The 20,803-nt window shown below is 39.2% G+C and overlaps 1 protein-coding gene across 22 annotated transcripts in view; it reads right to left on the bottom strand.

Annotated features, from left to right (window-relative positions):
* The window catches only part of lola (longitudinals lacking), a 61,684-nt gene that overhangs the window by 15,938 nt on the left and 24,943 nt on the right, over nucleotides 1-20,803 (bottom strand). For 3 of the 22 annotated variants that reach the window (XM_004444398.3, XM_015185080.2, XM_002138812.4), the window contains exons 6-7: nucleotides 10,944-11,288; nucleotides 8,551-10,771 (exon numbers count right to left, since the gene is read on the bottom strand). The exons of 7 other annotated variants lie outside the window; for them this stretch is intronic. In XM_004444398.3, coding sequence (XP_004444455.2) covers nucleotides 9,573-10,771; nucleotides 10,944-11,288 — 1,544 coding nt within the window. In that variant the 3' untranslated portion in view covers nucleotides 8,551-9,572. Of the gene's footprint in view, nucleotides 1-671; nucleotides 3,006-3,064; nucleotides 3,172-3,289; nucleotides 3,383-5,971; nucleotides 7,177-8,550; nucleotides 10,772-10,943; nucleotides 11,289-11,904; nucleotides 12,228-12,524; nucleotides 12,700-16,997; nucleotides 17,498-17,569; nucleotides 17,772-18,830; nucleotides 19,839-20,132; nucleotides 20,163-20,803 lie in introns of those variants that run through there. 12 more of the 22 variants (XM_002138814.4, XM_004444401.3, XM_033377971.1 and 9 more) reach the window with 12 other exon arrangements.

Raw genomic sequence — 20,803 nt, 5'->3', positions numbered from 1 at the left:
AACAAACTACAAATCTAGTTCCATACATAGTCATATAGGTATAGTTACTTCGTCTAACAGATACATATATGTATAAGGTCTAGGAAGGATACATAGTTATGCATATCTATAGTTTATATAGTATTTATATATATATATATATGTATATATATATATGTAGTATGTTGTAGTAGTTAAGCATGCAAACAACAATAAGAGGGAGAGGCAACACCATAACTGCGTTGTTTGGCTGTCGTTCATCAGGCAACATCACATCCACATCATCATCAACATCACATCACATCCATCCACCTGAAATAGAGATCTGATTAGTATGGATTCATAGCAGGGGTACGAATGCCTAAGACTATGTATCGGAATGAGGGTAGGAACAGGTGGAGAATGGCGAGTGAATATCTTTGGAGTGTCTGTGGATGGAATGGAATGAGAAAGTTCTATAGAGGAATATGCAGTTAAAATAAGTACAACTTCAGTGTTTGGTATTTTGTTTTTGACATTTGCTTTTAATTGTATTTCGAAATTTCTTTGGTTTTTGTGTTGGGTTTTTGGTTTTAATACATTTTTCCGGCCATAATTACGATTTTCAGTTGAGAAATACATATTATTATAATGGTAATACAGAATCTCTCTTGCAGGTTTATAGAGGTATTTGTTCCTTTTTTCTTTCTCAGTTTTTTTTTGTTGGATTGGGGTTTACATTACAATAAGGTAGGGGAATCTGATGGAACACTATAATCTTATCTCCTGTCCTGTCTTGTCCTGTACTTCCCTGTGTTTCTATTTTCAGTGCCGGTTCAGATTCGTGATTCTGTTCATTTAAATCTAACAATTTCAAAGCATACTCGTACATGCGCTGATATTTCGAATTAATTTTGTAAACATTGTTATTATCAATTATCAATTATAATTTGTGTCTAAATTGAAAATATTATTCCGTTATCGTTTTGTTTTGACTAGATAATCGTTTATAGATAATAATTATTATATAAGCATAACTTAATGACCAGAAATCAATCTTTAAAATGTTTCTAACAAATTAAAAAGCTATTGCGTATGCAAACGTAATATAAAACCAAAAATACATATTAATATTAAGTATCTTTAGAGGGGCATTTGCTTTATGTCCATGCCATGCATATAGTTAGGGGTCTTTTACTTCCATACTTAATATAAAAGTTTCCGTTTTGGTTCACAAATGTTGCTGTGACGACTAGTTCAAGTAATTTTCTGTTGGTTTTCTTTGTTGCATTTTTTTTTTTTGGGTTTTTTTTTCTGGGAAAAAATGTACACATATTTATATGTTTTAAGTTTTTCGTGAGAATTGTCTAAAGCAATACAATATTTTTGTTGTTTTGGTTATTTTGGTTATTTTTTGTTGTTGTTTTTTTTTTTTTTTTTGTATTGCAATCTATTCCTAAATTTGTTTTGTTTTTCTTGTTTTTTCTCTGCGTCTGTGTCTGGGCCCAACGACATCGTTTGGGGAAAAAGCCAAGTCAGTTTCAGATATCCACTGCGAAAACTCAAGTTGAAGGAATAACTAAAATTTGTACTAAGAGAAGATGTTCAAAACCGTCCTCAGCCGTGGCCCCGACTCACGTAATTTGGATTTTATACAAGTCCAAATCTCTCTTAAACACTGTCCTGCTGGAATACCAAGGTGTAGCTGCTGCTGTTGCTGTTGTTGTTGTTGTTGCTAATGCTGCCGACGTTGGTGGTGGGCACAGATAGTGGTGGCGGTTGAGCGGACTGGGGTTTCTTCTCCTCCTCGACGTCCTTCTCGCGGTCCCGGCACTTCGTGTTGAGATGGCGCTTCAGATTACTGTGGACGTTGGTGGCATATCCGCACATCTTGCTGCAGAAGTAGCGCGGCGGCAGGCCGCACTCGTTCTTCAGGTGACACTTGAGGCTATTCTTCCACTTGTACGTGCGGTTGCAGTTGCGGCACACCCACGGCTTCTCAATATCGGCATTGTAGATCATGTCGGCGGAGTGCTCAAGCGACTCCTTCCGTGTGCGCTTGTTTTGGACCAGGATGCGGTAGCGGTTGTCGTCCGAGTGGGACCAGTGAAGATTGAGGTTCTGCGCATCTATGGGCAGGTTCAGCTTGTGGCCCAGCAGCGTGGAGTTAGCCGTGGTGATGCTGGCCCCGCTGCTTGTCCCAGCGGTCGATGCATTCATATGGTTGGGTCCCGAGATCGTCGTTATTGTGGCTGGTATGGTGGGTAGCTTGATCTGCAGCGATTGACTGGTGGGTTGGAGCTGCAGGTGCTGCAAGTGCTGTTGCTGTTCGAGCAGTTGCTGCTGCTGCTGGGCACTGAGCACGATCTTCTTCACGCCCGTCCCGGAGCCCGACTTCTGCTTATCGTTGGACTGTTTAGCGTGCTTTTGGGTGGCCGCGGCTGTCGTCAGCAGATCATCGTCATCGTCATCGTTGTCCATCAGATAGCTGTCCTCGAACTCCTCGTTCTCGATTTTCACCGCATCGTAGGTCCAGGACAACGGACTGGCCAGCTTTAGATCATAGTCAAAGGTGTTTTCATCATCAATGGCCTCGTTGCAGACGGCCTCGTCACCATTGATCGACATGTTGTCGGGGTTCTCGATCTTCACAATCACCTCAGTCATGGTCTCATCGATGCTGTCCAGCTCCACGCCAGCAGCAGCCAGGGCAGCAGCCGAGGCAGCATCAACATTGCAGTTGCTCGAAGAGCTCTTGTTGCCACTATTGGCTGGCGTTATGCAGGCGATTGTTGTGCGTCCGATGCTGCCGATCCTGGTGACCGTTTGGGTAAGTGTCTGGGTCACATTGCTCTTGCTGATGTTATTATTGATATTGTTGCCAGTGGAGCTAGAGGCCTTCTTGGCAACTGATGCTGATGCTGATGCTGCTGCTCCTGCTGATGCCGCAACTGCTGCTGCCGTCGTCGTCGTCTTAATGGGCGTTGATGTCTTGTTAGTGGTTTTAGCATCGTTTTTGGGTGACTTTTTGGACTGTGTTAGTTTGTCTGATGTTAGTTTTGGTTTTATTTGGTCGATGTTAGTCATGAAATAGAAATTCAGAATGTAAGTTAATGGATTTGTTAAGGAATGTGTTTATATTTAAAAAAAAAAAACATGTATAAGAACTGATGATGTTGTGTCTGTGTGTTCAGCAACAAAAGAAAATGAAGACTGCAAAAGAAAAAATCGTTGTAAATTTCAAAACAAAGTACAAAAATATCGGATTAACAAATGAAACAAATCAAGTATCAAGAAAAGTGTAAATGTCAATTGGTGTGCATCAAAGTACCTGTCAGAGTATCGTCAGAGCTCTTCCCAATGACGGACTGATCGGCCAGCATGAGCCAGTTGCGCACACGTATCCGGGACTCTCCGCCTTCATCTGGAAACACGTTAGACAACAATGGGTATTACGTTAGTACGAGTTAATTACATTCAGAAATTGTATAGCTTATAAGAACGATTGATGTGTGCCTAAACTGAATGATTCCTAACCTTTTTATATTTGTTTTATTTTTTGTTTAGTCAATAGTTTGTGTTGTAAAATGAAGAGTTGCTAAAAATGAAATAAAATTTGTTTTCTTAAAATAATAATTATAATACTTACAAGCAGTACATAAAAAACGCTACAAAATCTGTGTGTGAAAACGAAAACGTAAGTAATGTACATCAACGTAAGGATAAATAGATAGATAGATGGATAGAATCTATCTGGGAACGCACATAGCACACAATTTTTGTTTCTTTTGCGTTTTATTACATGGAATTGTATATTTTTCACATTGAATTTGGGGTTTTTATCAATTTACAAAAAGAGTTTTACAAACAATTTATAGAAGAAATTAAATATATATTTTATATATATAAGGGTATGCTACTTCTGTTGCTTTAATGAGTATTTGTCATCTTATTAAGTTTTATACATAGTTTTATTTAAAACTACACATTTTATTTGTATAAATCTGCGTTTTCCTATTGTTCAACAATATTACATTCGAAAATTTTGAATTTTCCGTCCTTGCCGTAATGTTTTCATTAACAAATTTCCTTTCGTTTATTCTTCATTGTATAAAGAGACGCTAATTTTAGCCCAACACCGCGATAAAGTAACCAATGTTTTTTTTTTTTAAAGAGTTTTAGTTTCTTAAAGAAAATATTTTTTATATGTATGTAAGCATTCGAGATTTTCCATCGTCTCCGTTTCCGTCTCCGGCTCCTCCTCCTGTTTTTCGTTTTTCAATTAATTTTTAATTATTCATTTAGAAGATATTTTTTGTTGCACAGTTTTACTGGCCGCACATTTCTGTTTGGGTGTTCGTATCTGTTTTTGTGAATGTTTGGAGCTGTTTTCGTTGTAATTAAAGCTTAATAAAATCATCTATGGAATGTATTTCGTTGTAGTGGAAAGCAAGGTATAAAATAAATTAGGCTTGACTACTTATGAATGTGCCGAGTAATATATTAGTTATCGCACACATTCGTATCGTATTAATAAGGTATCAAAAAAATAATAAATAAAGTGCATGTGACGTATTTGTGGCGGTGTTTTGTTGATTGTTGTTTCCGTTTATGTAGTGCTGTAGTTGCTGTTGTGGTTGTGGTTGTGGTTGTCGTTGTCGTGTGTTCAGTAGCTCAGCTACTTGATCTTTTGTTGCTTTTGTGTTTGAGTTATTGAATTGGGATTCCCGTTCCCTACCTCCAACTAAGTACCTGAGTTTAAATGTCTAAAGACCATTTAAATCCTGACCTCCTGCTCATCCTCATCCTCTTGACTTTTACTTAAATTCCTGCCTTAACCTACTTTATATGGCTTTACACAGTTACGAACGTTTGCTTATCGTAGATTTTCGTAGATTTTAAATTACAATTTACGCGAATTGCTTCTGGTTTCCATCCATTTGTGAAGGCACTTTCTTCGTTGACTACCAAACGCGCTCTCACACCCTCTCTTACACTAACTTCTATAAAATGTTTTTGAGCTTAGTACATGTTGTGTTTAGCCTAAGACATCGTCATAATAGCAAATATTTCAACTTGAGGTAAATTGTTGTTTAAAGAGGCTAATTACTGACTGACTGACTGACTGATTGATTGACTGACTGACTTTATGTATGGGAACCTGGTCTGAATCTGTTTTGGCACTGCTATAAATTACTATGGGTTTCCAAAGGATTCTTCCTCTTGATCCATGTACAGGCATCTAGTAAGAAGCTCTGCCATGATTTTTAAAGTATTCCCACGTGGACTTTTTAATTGTTAAACTGTTCAATAAATTGAGGGTTAATGCATTGTTTACGTCTGTACTGTATCTAGGGTGGTGCTCTGGAATGAATATCTATCGGTTAAACTCCACGCACATTACGCCGTGCATCAGGCTACAGGTAAAGGTAACGATTACCGTTCTGGGCTCGTGTTCGTGTGCCTCTCCCTAGTAATATCTTAATATGGTCTGAGTTCTCGTTACTTTTTCATCTTACATATCCACTGAGTTGGCTGCTGCTACTACTACTGCTGCTCCCTGGCTATACATCCTTTATATATGTATATGTATATGTCTATGTCTAGGTATATGTATGTATGTAGAGCTAGGCTAAACTATATATTTCGCTAATCCTAAACCGTTTCATTGTACAAGATTTGTCTTTCTTCTTTCGTGTTGTGGAATGTTGCAATTTTAAAATTGTATTGTATTGTATTGTGTAAAATCATTTTACTGATCACGTTGCTGTTGCTGTTGCTCTTACGGTTGCTCCAAGTTGTAGAAATTATAGATTTTCAAATCGGTTTTGTGTAAACAATTAATAACAAATAACAAAAAAAAAGTATAATATGTGAAATGGCGTAAATGTTTGTGCTTTGCAACAAATTGTTTTCGTCCTCTCGAACACCTTTTTCGAAATTTTTAGGCATCTTAAAACACTATTTCATTTTCGTATTTTGTTTTGTTTTGTTTTCTTGTTTGTTTTTTTTGTTTGTTTGTTTGTTTGTTGGTTGGTTTGTTAAAATTAATTTGGCACACTGATTCCGTTTTCCCGAGAGCATGGTGTGTGATTTCGTGCTTTACATAATTTTCTTCCATTTGATAATCCCTGATTCTGTTTAGATTTAGTTTTCTTCATCGTACTCGTAATAACTGCTCAACTTTAACTCTTTATACACAATCACTTCATTTATCCTCCATTTATGAGAAGTGCGGATGCAGCTCCGTGGCACTAGCCAGGGCAGCCGCTGCGGCTGCCGCCACGGTTGCAGGAGTGACTCCTCCTCCGCCCACTCCACTGCTATCGCCATCTAGGGCTGCAGAGCCAGCGAAGCTTTTCACATCCTCCAGCTTGAACTTCTCCTTGTGCATGCGCTCCATGTGGCGACCTATGTGCATCTTCTGCTTGGCCCGGTACACGCAGAAGGGACACTGGAACTGCGGTTCCTTGCCGCACTCCCATTTCTGGTGGTTCCGCAGCGAGGACTTCAGCTTGTAGACACGGCCGCAGACTGGGCATGGGTGTCCAGCACCATTGTCGGCTCCGCCCAGTGATCCGTTGTTATTGCCGTTGGATGGGGTCGCGCTCGATCCGGACCCAGCTAGTCCGACCACCGATCCGCCACCGGTCCCTGCCGTGCTGCCGCTAATCAGATTGTTCATGGCGCTGATGCTGTTCAGGATGTTGATATGGCAAAGTCCAGCTGGGCCGCCAACATCCGCAAAGGTCACGCCTCCACTCAGGTTGGCCTGGTAGTCGCTGCTGTTGCCATTCCCGGAGCTGGCCTGATCATCGCCGTAGCTCAGCTCGGCACTGGTGTTGGCCCCCGCCGCTGCCGCCGCCGCAGCCGCTTGCTTCTCGGCCACTGCCTTTAGCATCAGGGAGGTGGCTTCCTCCTCGGTGAGGTGCTTGAGCTTCCCACCACCGCTGGTCTTGTGGGGCTTTCCGCTGCTGTGACCGCTGTGGTTACGCGGCGTAGAGGCGGCACTGGGCTCGCTCTTGGGCACACAATCTGTGGGCGTATTTCGTTCACCGAGCGGCTCCTTGAGGACCAGGCTCTGGGTTTGCTTCTCGACAGAGAGGTCTGTGGGAAAGACCAGGGGTTGCACGCCTTCGCGTAGGGTGACCAGGGGCATTGCCAGACGAGCGTTCCACTCGTTCCAGGTGAGTCCCGCAATGCGCGTAATACTCAGATCTAGTTTCGGTTTCGGTATTGGTTATGGGTTTTGGGTTTTGCAAATCGGGTTGATGGTTTTGTTGGTTGATTTATTGTTGTGTTTTTGTTGCATGTGTTTGTTTTTTGGTTTTTGTTTGGTTTTGTTGGAGTGGGGGTGGGTGTGTCGCAGCGCACAACATATGAAAATAAAAACGAGAAAAGAAAAACAAAAGAAAAGAAGAACGAAAATAAATAGTAATACTTTTGACTGGTCACAGGAACTGAAAGAAACCTCGATGTTCACTCGAGGAAAAACGATTAAGAACAAACATAACACAGAACGATATGGCAGGTCAGTTATCGGTTAGATCAAGCGGGGGAAACCAACACAGACACACGCAATTTGGTACGGAGGGGGGATAGGTTTTTGTTCGGGTGATCTGGATGAGGCGGCACACGAAAGGCAAAATTAAAAATCAAAAGAATTAGTCAAAGCATTGGATATGTGTGAATGGATGGATGGATGGATGGATACATTTGTGTGTATAGAAAGCATTAGGATCATGGCATGAATGGCAAATTAAAGTACAAATAATAAACATATATACAGAGAGGTAAAAGAAAACTCTTTCAAACAACATTGAGCAAAATTGAGGCCAATTAGTGCAGGGTGTAAACGTATTTATTTTAAATTAAATTTTAAAAATCAAAAAGGACAACTAAATTTATTGAACTGTAGCTGGAGTGCTGCTGGGGTGGTGGTGGGTTTTGTTGTAGTTTGGTTGTTGCTTGAGAACATCAATAGACACGGCTGGGATTGGATACAGGTTCAGGTTCAGGTACAGGTTCGGTTTAAGTCTGGTTACTTTTTAGTGGCATACAGAAACGAACGTTTAGGTCTTGGGCATTTGTATATATATATATAAATATATGTACGTAATACGAATAGAGTATTGGAATAGCAATTGTCTCCTTTCACAACTTTTTTGCTTGTTTTACTTAAGTTTAGCTCGCATTTAGCTCGATGCGAGGCTCCAGGTCAGTGTCCCTCCCTCCAGGTTCAATGGATCACCTAAAAGAAGAGAGAAATACATTAGTTATGCTCGGATCAAAACAGATGATGGGTCAGGCAGTAAAGGCAGCTGGCTTTCTTGCTGATACGCGCCCCGTATCTGGTGGAAATCTCATCGGTCAGGTCACCTGCAAAAAGAGAAATATGTTAGTATGGATTCTGTACAAGGCTCTCCTCCGCCTGGCCACAAACATCAAAGCTTTGGTATAGTTTATTCTTTTTTATATAATTTTATTTTACCTTTTGTTTTTTACAACTATTCTTTCAAAACATAATTTCTATTTGTATATATGTATACGTAATAAATGTTTATTTTCAATTGATAAAGTTTTACACACACAAACGTTTAAAATGTTTCTTATATTTCTTGTTGTTTTGTTGTTTGAGAAAGTATGCTAAAGTGTTGGGGTTGTAAATTTGTAGATATACAATCAATTTAACTAAGTTCGGCTAGATCTGTCAGAAGGGTTTCGCCTTTCAATACGTATTTACGATTGAAATTTACCAAATTGGTTTTTTTTTTACATTATTTATAGTAAATATATATATATAATTTTCTTGAAAACAAAGTTCTACAATGATAATTTTGTAAGCCTCCAATTTAGACACGTTGGCAATTTATATTTTGCAACATTTACACAATAATTTGTCGGTTAGCTCCACTTAAATAGGTTACATCAAAATATTTGTGATATTTACCAAATGAAATCTGTGTGCTCTTTTCTCCACTAAACAAAACAAAACAAAAATCAACTGCTTTTGCCTTCTGCCAGTTTCAGTTGATATTTTGATAGAAAACTTGGGGCTATTTAAAGTTTCTAGTTGGCTGTGAGAAGACACACACACAGAAACACGTTGCTAATTATAATTAATTAATGTTTTAAATCTACATACTTTCCATCTAATTGTTTTGTATATTCTTTGTTATTTCCATGAAAATACTTGCACATTGATTGACCATATTTCTCTTAAGATGCTGACTTTTTGGGGTTTTTGTGTGGTTTTTTTGTTGTTTTTTTTTTGTAATTTTGTAAATTACGATGAATCATAATCATAATATATTATATTAATGTGAAGACGTCCAAATTAAAGCCTAATGAAATTGAATTGAATGCACACAGAACGGAGCTCTTTTGGTTCTTCCTTTCGAGAACTGGGGAAATCAACTCTCCAACTTAATAAAAATAATCAACAAATAAGAAAGTTAGGATTAAAAAGAGTTTAAACGAGAATAGGCTGATAAAATTGTAAAATTAATAAACTGGTCTAAAAGTCAAAGAACCTCAATAAATCATTTGTTTCCCCTCAACTTGTGTAGGTATACTCACTCCTGCCCCCCCGGGCTGCGCTCCTACATCCGCGCTTACTTGCGACCTCGCTTGCTCTCCAGCTGCGGCTTCTCCGGATGGTGCTTGCGTACATGGACCCCGAGATTACCTCGCTGCTTGGCCTTGTAGGTGCAGTAGGGACAGGGATGACACGGCTCCTTGCCGCCGCACTCGACGTTCTCGTGACGGCGTAACGTGGACTTCCAGCGGTACTTCTTGCCGCAGTGGCGACAGATGTAGCGCGACTCGGGATCATCGCAGGGACCCAGGGACGAGTCGCTCAGCGACAGTTCGTAGGTCATGCCGGAGGGGTCGCCGCCAGCATCGGACTCCTCCTTCATGGGTCGTGTGGTAAGAATGGTGTAGCTCTTGCTGGAGTCGTGCATGCCCATCTCTTCGGGTATGATGGTCTCCACATCGTCCTCCTGCAGCTCGATGCTCGAGTGGTGCTGGTGATGATGCTGCTCGTGGTGGTGGTGGTGCTGCTGCTGATCTGTCTGCACCACCGTCTGGATGTGGTGCGTCTGCAGCTGTGTGGCATGAATGTGATGCGTCTGCGGCTCGTGCTCGTGTTGGTGTACGGTGTGCAGCTCCTGTGGCTCGTGCTCGATGGTAGTTATGTGCGTCTCCCCGCCAGACGTCTGCATATGCTCCGTGATCTCCGAGGGAGCGAAGCCAATGCCAATCTTGGTGCCGTCCGGCAGCTCAATGTCGTCAATCTCGGCATACTTCACCAGGTCACTGATCATGGCCGCCGACGCATTCGGATTGTTCAAATCGATCTCACTAATCTCATACTTGGTGCCATCCGACATCTCGTGGTGCTGGTGCTGGATGCCCTCATGGGTCTCCACTATCTGCAGATTGCTCATCGTCGGCCCAATGATCTTGCCACGCGTGTAGCGTATCCTCGAGGCGATGTTCGGCTTCTGTTCCGTCAGCTGTACGTTGCGCAGACCCACCAGATTAATTGTCTGCCCCGAATGGGATGTGATTATGTTTTGTACTTGGGCATGCGTCGGCTGGCTCTGCAGCTGGTGATGGTGCTGCTGATGCTGATGCTGGTGTTGTGAGGTCTGGGGCACTTCCTCGATCTGGATATGCTGGTGCTCCTGATGCGACTCCTGTGGCACATGCTGGATGATGTGATGTGGGTGTATGATGGTCGAGCTTGTGTGGGCATGATGGGCTATAGTGGTGGTGGTTGGTATTATCTTCTTAATGTTGATTAGTTCTGGAATTGGACGTAGAAGTGGAGAACGTTCATTAGTACGATTGCCAATGTTTCAATTTGTTCGATTTCAGGTAATTTCCAGGAGAAACTGCCTCACGAGACTAGCGAAACTGGTAGCCCCTGAGGACCTGCATACGATTGCAATGAATATCAGTTTAAATCAAGAACTTACCGCATTCCGATGAGGGCAGCTTAATGGGAGTGCTGGTGGTCAATGCGCTCAGCGTGGGCTTGACATCCGAGTGAGCGGCTGCCGCATTCAGGAGCTCCGTGATGGTGGGCGTGGGCTGGCCAGCCGGTCCGGTGACAGTGACCGCTGCTGTTGTTTGTACTGACGATCCCTGATCCTCATCGGTGCCCAACTTGGCCGCCGTGATGTTGCCCAACTTCTTCACGTGCAAGACAAATCCGTCCTTGTTCTGTGTGATGACAATATCGTTGCTTTCCAGTAGGCAATCGTCCAGCTCGAATTCGTCGGGAGTGCTCTCGGTCTGCTCGCCCTTGTCCTGTTTGGAGGCTGCAGAATGGGGGGAGGTGCTGGATTAGTGAGTGTTTGGGGAGTACTATTTTACCGCTTAGTGGAAGTTATGCTCAGCTCAAAAACGTCTTGAATCCTGTCACAAAGCTTTTCTTCTTTAGGTTCGTTTTATTTTCATTTGAGTTCGGCAAAAACAAGCAATCAATTTTCGGTTTCCAGTGTTTGAGTTTTCGTTTTCGTTTGGTTTGGTTTTGGTTTTGGTTTTTAGTCTTAGCACTAGGTTGATATTGTATTGGTAGTTTAATATGTATGTGTATGTGTATGTGTATGAGTGTGTGTGTGTGTTGAGTGAGTTGTGTTTGCTGTACAGCACAATAAAATGAGAACCAGGACAAACAAAATACCACAGCCAAATATAAAAAAAAAGGATAAAACCCGTGCCCCTAATTATGCTTAACTAACTTAGGGACTACAGTAGAATTCAATAATGACACGTTTCAATTTTGGTTACAAATCGTATTTTTATTAACATTAAGGCGCTTCGGCTGTCTCTCATTTCTCTCCTCTCGCTTCTCCCTCGCTTTTGCTTTTCGCTCCCAGACAACTTACCTGCATGCCACATGCGCTCAGTCAGAGATCAATTCACAAACTATGTATTTATAATCCTATTTCAACTAGCCTTCCGCCCACCCCCCTCGAACAGGCCCCGAGACAGAGCCTGTCCGGCCGGAGCATCGCTGAAGTGCTCCGGGTGCTGTGTCTTCACGTGCATATTGAGGCTATGCTTGTAGCGCGCCACGTACGAACAGTGCCGGCACATCTCGGTGGGCGGGCGACCGCACTCGTAGCGCAGGTGCCGCGAGAGGTTCTTCTTGTAGGTGTAGGCCTTCTCGCAGCGCGGACAGATGTGCGAGCCGGACGAGGAGGCCAGGTTGTTCAGCGAGGTGACCGACTTCACGGACAGCGTCCAGGCGTTCTCTACAAGAATTGGGAGAAAGAGACAATAGGTTAGCGAATGCGTTACTGTTCCAGATTCTCATTTAAACTAAGTCGGAGAGGTGTACAAAACTCGGGAGGAATGATGGTAAATGATATATGTATGCATATGTATCGAAGTTCTATAACCACTACCGTTCAATCAACGCCAGCCAGCGATAGATAGTTATAGCAGCGGAAAGGTACTGAATGTCTATTGGCAAATGCTACGAGAAGGCTGCAAACTACTCTAACCCGAAGGGGCAGGTAAACAAGTAATCAAATCTTACCATTCCGGACACACACACTAAACACTCATTTAGATATCAAAGTAAAATATACATATGTATAGGCAATGGTCAGAGCAGTAGGTTGTGATCCACAGTTGCAGTTAGCAATGGCGCCCCCACCCCCCAGGAGGGTGCCATTGACCTGACTCTTGTGGCGATCTAGACCAAGAGAGCTGCTCGCACATCTGTAATTATATAAGGAGATACGATAGTGATTAATTTGCACGGAAACACTTTACAGGCGGCTGCTGCCCCGATCTCAATCAGTAATACAATTATTTTCTTTTCTTTTTGGGGTTTCAACATTTCAATATCAATCTTTATTATTCTTGTTGTTTTGTTTTTTTTTTGTTTTTGGTTTTTTGTTGTTTTTTTTTTGTTTGTTTGTTTCTCTGTTACCACTTTCATCGAACAATGTGTATATAAACGATTCCACATACAATGCCATTTCGTTCAGTTTTTGCAAAAATAACAATTTTTAGGGGTATTAAATGGGGTTTCACAATTTCTTGAAAAATGAAAACCGAATCTCAATTGGTTTGATTTTCTGTTTTGTTTTTGTTTTTTTGGTTACATCAATTTGTTCTTTTGTTTGTTTAATGCTATCGTCTGTTATTACAATTATTAATAATCGTTAATTGGTTTTGGCTTTTAAGGTACTAACAATATCATCTCTCCATTAATGTATGTTTTTTTTTCGGTTTCGGTTTCTCATTGTATTATTAATTTGTATTGTTGTATAAATTTGTTTCATAATTTCGCCTTTTCCGTGGTTTTCGTTAACAATAAATATATGTATATATATACCATCATTTTTATCAATTTACTTGTTTTTTGTTAAATATTACTCTACAAAAAATAAACAACTTCCGTTCGTACAATTAAATTCTCCTTCTCCTCCTTCTTCTACACGTTTTACTCCTTTTACTCCTCATTTTATTCTTGGTTGTTTGGTTGCTGTTCTGTTCATTATTGTTTTTGGTTTGACTATATATAGTGTGTGTATATATATGTCCATTAGACTGTTATGGCAATTTCTTTGTTTCAAATACACATTTACTAAAACGTTTCTTGTCTGCTTGGTTTTGCTTGTTCAGTTTTTCTAAAATATATATATATATATATATAGATATATATATATATGGTATATGTATATGTCCTTGTATATATGTGTGTATATATATATATATTTTTGGTTGGTTTCTTTGGAGTATATTTTGTTCATTATTTTGTAACTTATATAGTTTTAAGCTAATTTTTTGTTTTGCTCGTTTTTTGTTTCGTTTTTCATAAACGCCATCTCTTACTCGATAAATATTAATTAACAATATAACAAAAGTTAAAACATAGGGAGTTCTCTGGTTAAATTAGTGTGAAACGATATATTTGTATATGTGTAAAACAGTGTTAAAACTAATTTAAAGAAAACGATTCAACAAAAGATTTATCCGAAACATTTCATGTCCCATACTCGTGTGTGTTCGTTTCGTTTGCCTATAACTTTAACAGCAGAAATAATAATAATAATTTAGCTACTCGCAACAAATCTTAGTGAATTAGTTTAACAAAAATAAACACATAAATAATGCAGGTAATCGGATAATAGTAATTCTCAAATAAATTTCAACTAGTTGGAAAACGATTCTTTCCCCTATTGCCTCAATCTCCGATGGCTTCAAAGGTCCCCGCCACGCCCTCCCTCCTACAATCTGTCTTGATCACCTTGAGTTTTGGATTTTAAAAATTGTTCTTTATGAGACTATCATTTCAGAAATTGACTTTGGCAAATAGTGGCACAAGACAGACCGTCGACACGAACCTTTGAAATACTCGTATTATTGCACTTCGATATTTCTGTTTGATTATTTTTGGCAAAATTTTTAACCAAATTGAATTGAATCAATCAAAAACTTGCCTTTGGTATTAGTATACATATGTATATGCATTGCGGGGGGGAAGTGAACAAGTTCTAACGCTGGTCGACTCAAGCTCCAAAAACTCCACTGACTAAGGGATCTAGGGACGAGTGATCGACACGCTCCGGTCAGCTAGAGGAGAGGAATGATCTTGATCTTCCGCGACAATTTTCGGTGGATTGGTAGGTATATATAATAGCTTTCTACATGCACATGTATATGGTATATGGTTGTTTCGAATCAGATGCATATAGCATACAAATTTGTCCGCGTCAGCGAAGGGGGTCAGCGTTTCGTAGGGACAAACAGACGGACATGACGGTGGTGATGCTATCCTCCTAAACGATCGATTCAACCAGTTCAGGGGGGCATGGGAGCTATTCGTCGACCAGGTATGACTGCAGTTAGTAGTTCTCTATAATTGATTTTCATTCGTTTTATATACCGCTCTTAATGGTACGTATAATTTGTCTAGTTAATTCGAGTTCATATAGTTTTCAATGCTTCTATTGCCGTTTCGGTTTCTGTTAATATACTTATGTATATATATATGTATATACATATATATATATTCTGTTTATTGTACTGTCATATATGTGTGTGTGTGGCTGTGTTTATCATATATGTATATGTATGGTTTGTTTATTATCTGCAACCCAAGGATTAACAATCAACAAGCAACAAACAATATTATCCTCGCTCTATAGATACATATGTGTATAGACAGATGTACATACATATATACACATATACATATACATATATATAGTATATACAACAGATCTATAACACTCCCTTCCCCTGGTTCCTAACTATAAAATATTTTAGTTGCCTCCGCTTAGGTTATACATACAATATATTCTCATATAATTTCAATAATTTATCTGTTAGTTACATGTACATATATTAAAATTTGTTTGATAATGGCACTCTCATAGCATTTAGTTGTCACTTTTCAACAAAATTGCACTAAATCAAAAGCTAACAAAGAAAAACTAAATTACGCTTTTGCAACAGAATTCTCGTCGTTCCTCTGCGAATACAACAAATCATACTGGTTGTACATACATATATGTTTATATATGAGTATATGGTTCGATCTCTTCTATGGCTTTATGCAGCATTGAATTTTTGCAGTTTTTCAGTTTTGGTGGAGAATTTCTAATGGCACAAAATGTTATATTTCTTGTTTCTAGTACAAAAACTTGCTATCCAATTGGCACACACACTAACACGCTCTTCTCTATCACACACATACAAACACACACACGCACACTAACACGCATACATATACACTTGATTAGATCTGGCGATGTGAGTATATAAGTTACAGACTTCTTCCCGCCTGACCTCTTTTTTGTTTTAACAATTACAAACATTCGTTTTCGCCTCTATATTCCTTTTCTCAACAGACAACATTTTGCTAATATAGCATTATATATAGTTCTATATACATATATATATATATACAATATATATATATATTTATATATGTATGTATATGTAGATGTGTTGGTTTTATATGTATATGTTTTGTATATATGTATATAAACTCTTTCTTCTATTTTTTGTTTTTTTGTTCTTGGAACCATGTAACAAATCTTCCTGCAATACTATCTCCTCCCCTCTTCACCCGACCTCTGACTTTATAAAACTCACGTGTATATGTATATATCCTTTGCTGTGTATATAGAGTGCACGGATGACTCACCTCTACATACACAGCATGTGTGTTGGTGTGCCTATGTACTGGGAGGGGGGATCTCTGTCTCCGTCTCTGTCCCACACAAAACTAACAACAGATTACATACTCATAACGTATATGGATTACGTTTCGTTACGTTGTTTTTATGATTTTCTTGATTCGTCCTTATTGTTTTATTGTTTTCCCGGTCAGGGACTATCCTCACTCTTCCGTTCTGCACATTTTGCGGTCGTGTGTGTGGCATAACAAGAGGGGTTTCATTGGTATTATCATTATTATTATTATATTAGAAATATATATATAATAGATATATATTTGGCAACAAATAAACACAGTACGTTTGTTATATGTATTCTGTTTTGCATTAGTTTTTCTCTCGCTTCTATGCTTTCTCTCATCTCTCATTTCTCATTTGTTAATTTCACTATGGTTCGCTTTCTTCCGGTTTCCTTTCTTTGCTGTCTATATTATTTATATATTTTAACTAAAATTACGTAGTTTTGGTTAGTTTGACTAAAATTGTTTTGCTCTTAGCTTCCTTGCGTGTATGTTTTTTTGTTGTTTTTTGTTTTGTTCACTTTTTAATTTTTGTTCTTAACGTTTTTTTGTTTTCTTTTGCCTCTCTGTTGTTCTATTCCTTAATTTAGTTACATTTTTTTTCCTCTTTTCTATATATATATATATATATATTGTTGTTTTTTTTGGATTTCTCTCTTTTCCATTTTACTAAAATTCTATAAAATGTTCACTGACTGCACACACATATACATACACAAACACGATGTGCATGTGCTCAGATATATGTATATATATATATATATATATTGTTGTTCTAGCTTGTTCAATATTGGTTTTTTGTTTCTTTTTCAACTCGTTTAACTAAGTATTCCATTTGCTTATTTAATGCTCAGTTTCAACAATAATTATCATCATATATAATGTATATATAGATTGGTTGGTTTTCCCTTTCTTTATAAATGATGTGGCATCCAATAAATTCGTTTTGTTGTTGTTATTTGTAATTGTTCTTGGTTTTTTGTTTTTTGTTTTTGTATTCATTTTCCTTTAGCTAATTGTTCTATATATCAATTTGTTCTTGTTGTTTCTTGTGTTGCGTGTTTCTCTTGTTATACATATATATTCATGTTCAATGTTCATGTTCTTTTCACGTCATTCGATCATCGCTTGATCCTCTGCCTATTGGGATAACGCTTATTCTATTTGATTTTAAAGAAAACATTATCTCATAAGTAATATTTGACACAGACACCGGACTCAAGGTGCCGCTTTAGGTGGGAGCTTTGTGAAAATGCTTTGCCGCACATCAGACAGCGAAATTTTTTCTGTCCACCACATTCATATCTAGGGAAACGTTGATATAGATAGATAGATAGATATAGACATACATATGCATATGGTATGCCCGACACTCACCTGATATGTCGTTGCAAGGAGCTGGCGTCCTTGTAGCTCTTCAGGCAATTGAATCTCGGGCACTGATACCGTCCGTCCGGGTTGATGAACTTGAACAGATCGGAGAACTTCAGCTCGTACCAGTAGTCGCGGATCAGGGAGTGCGCCGAAGTGCCAGTCGGCGGCGGGGTCTGGCTCGAGTTGGATGCGTAGCTGCTTGGAGCTTTAAAGGAGGATGTTTAAGCAAATATATAGAAGGAGAAGAAAGAGAGAGAGATATATCTTATGAGTCTGGGGCGTTCTGCTTACACAACTACAGAGGAAATTCGTATATTTCGATAAATTCGTATTTATTTTGAAAAATTAACAAGAGTTTCAGTAAAGTTTTTGGTTTTTTTTTTTTGGGTTTTTTAAGTTTAGAAAAATATTTTGCAAGAAAGTTAAGTTTTTGTATAAGTTTTCAGTATAAACAATAATATGAATAATAAAAAGTTTGTGATATTTACAGTTAGTGTGTGTTGCGGGGTGTTTGCTTGAATTTTAATATTTTGTATTTTGTGTGGGCGTGGGCGTGGCATGGTGGCATGGTGAAGCGTGAGCAGAGCTAGCAGCATTGCAGATTGGCTTGTTTTATTTGATTGGTTGGTTGGTTGGTTGATTTGAATGAGCGCTGTGGGATGATGCTTGTCTGAAGATGATCATGATGATGGTGCTTGATATGGGTCGGTCTGCAATGAAACATGTTTAGTAAACTTGGCCAACAAGAGATAAATAGAGAGAGAGAGACGGAAAGAGAGGAGAGTGGAGTGGAATAGGGGAATGATGCAGCGACAGACCCCTAGTCATTGAAACGATTTCTTTTTCAATACAATTTTATTCGAGTTACAAAAATATTCATATAAAAATACTTAGTTACGGCTCTCGAGTATAAAAATATATATAAATATCTATATATATATATATATATATATATATATATGTGGTTAAGTGGCTTACATCTCTAGCTATATATCGTTTCGGTTTCTATACTCTGGTTTGGTCACAAATTCGTTTCACATTTTTTTTGCTTTTTGTTTTCTTGAAAGGTTCACAAAATATATATCTTTGTATATATGTATATAGTAGGCATGTATATGTAACTGTAGAGTTGGGCTTTAATTTTGTTTTTGGCTGCTTTGTAAATATATATTTGAACTATTTGTTTGTGTGTTTGTGTGTGTGTGTTTCCTGTGGTTCAGTTATGTTTAGTTTTTGTTTAGTTAAGTTGCAATTGTACTGTTGGTTGCGATTCATTTGTCTTTTGTTTGAGATCCTTTTTGTCTATAGGTAATCCATAATCCTAGCTAGCAAAGGAACTTAGATCGTCTACGAACTATAATCTACAAAGTTTTGTTAGTCGGTTAATTTTGGGAAATTTCGCTGTTTTGGCATTGCCGCTTACTAAGGACTAGGACTATGTATCGAAAAATGTTTCGTTCACTTTTGTTTCGTTCTTTCTTAGGAATGAAAATTGGGTTGGCAACCCAGCCCCCCCCCCCCCCTTCCCCACCCCCCCGACTACTCTCAGTAGTGTTGTGTTTCCCTCCCTGACTTAGTTTTGTTCACGTTTTGGTTTCGGTTTTGTTTGGACTTTGGCTTACTTGGCTAACAACTTAAGTTAACTTAAAGGAAATGAGAGACAGACAAGCTCAAGTTAGAAGCATAAGTTAGTGATGGCTGAAAAAATCCGTGCTTAACTTAATCTAAATTACGAATGTTTATGAGATCCGAACGCGACTGCAATGATTGCAGGAATTGGGCAAAACACACTGAAAGCCCGAATAGAAACCCCGCCCAGCACTGTCCCTTGAGGGCCATTCTGTGCAGTGGATCATTGCAGTCGGTCCTGGTTAGTTCGCGCTTGAAACTTAGGATATAATACTAATGGTATTTGCATGTGCAAATGGCGTAAAAACTAAACCTCAACGAAAGCGGAATGTTTTGGCGGACTGGCGCGTGTAGTGTAGCATAGCCCCTTATGCGGTGGCCTCCCACTTGGTCTGAATGCCGGAGGCCTGCATCTGGAAGGCCAGCGGCAGGAAGTCCTTCTTCATCTTGGCAAAATGGGTCTTGATGTGCTTGGTGAGGTTGTCGCTCCGCTTGGCCGCATAGTTGCAGCTGGGACACTGGAAGATCGGCCGCTCGGTCGTGAAGCGGCACTCGAATCGACGATGGCGGCTGAGACTCTTGCGGGTCTTGTAGGATTTGCCGCACTGGTCGCAGGCGTGCTGGTACCAGGTCAGGACGAAATCTGTAAATGTAAATGGGTGTGCATGACAGAGAGAGGTGGGAGAGACAGAGATAGCGAGAGAGGGAGCCAGAGGGGACGTTGGTGGGGAGCAGGGACACGCACAGAGGAGTGGGTGGAAGTGAGTGAGTGGGTGGGTGGAAGTGATTGAGTTCGTGAGTTGAGTCGCATGATTCACAATGATTCGTTGTTTATTGATTCCTGAATATATTCTAAATTATTAACAGATGATCGTGAGTGACTGACTGTATTATCTGTCTGAGTGGCTGATATTTGCTGCGTTTCTTAATTTTTATTTTTTTTTTTGAGCAAGTCAAGTTTGCTAATCTACAAATAAAATATCAGAAAAAAAATATACAAAAAAACAATTAATATAAATTCATATATATATAAAATGACTTAAAAACATCTCAAGCATTCCAAAAGAAACTTTATAAACTATTTAGACGGGGAAAAAAAAAGAAAAGGAAAAGGAAAAATGTATGCATACATATACATATATATAAAACACATTTAGATCGCTTAAAACTAGAAAAAGATCATCCCAGCAATAGATATGACATAGACATACGTATATGTGTATGTATATGTTGTGTATGTAGATGATATAAGAACCCAGATGGAACCTTCTTAAGTACTAGAATAAGTCTGTGTAAGAAAAAACATCAAGTGTTAAATAATTTATTTTTGTTTAATATTTCATCGAAAGACACACAAATACATTATCAAATGGAGAAGTAGATCTAGGTGTAATTTTAAAGATAGAAATTGGAAGTTGGAAAAACGCTCGGCAGAACAAAAAGCGCATAAAGGACACTCGCACGCAACACACACAACAGAGACGCCACAGAACGCAGACACATGAGAGAACCCAAGCAAGAGAGTGAGAGCAAGAGAGAGAGAAATAGACAGATACACGAGGTATGTTTGGGAGCATGCTTACAGGGTACAATACAGTGCGAAACAGA

The sequence above is a fragment of the Drosophila pseudoobscura genome, chromosome 3 (assembly GCF_009870125.1).
Source record: "Drosophila pseudoobscura strain MV-25-SWS-2005 chromosome 3, UCI_Dpse_MV25, whole genome shotgun sequence".
NCBI lineage: Eukaryota > Metazoa > Arthropoda > Insecta > Diptera > Drosophilidae > Drosophila > Drosophila pseudoobscura.
This window is presented reverse-complemented; position numbering and strand designations above follow the sequence as displayed.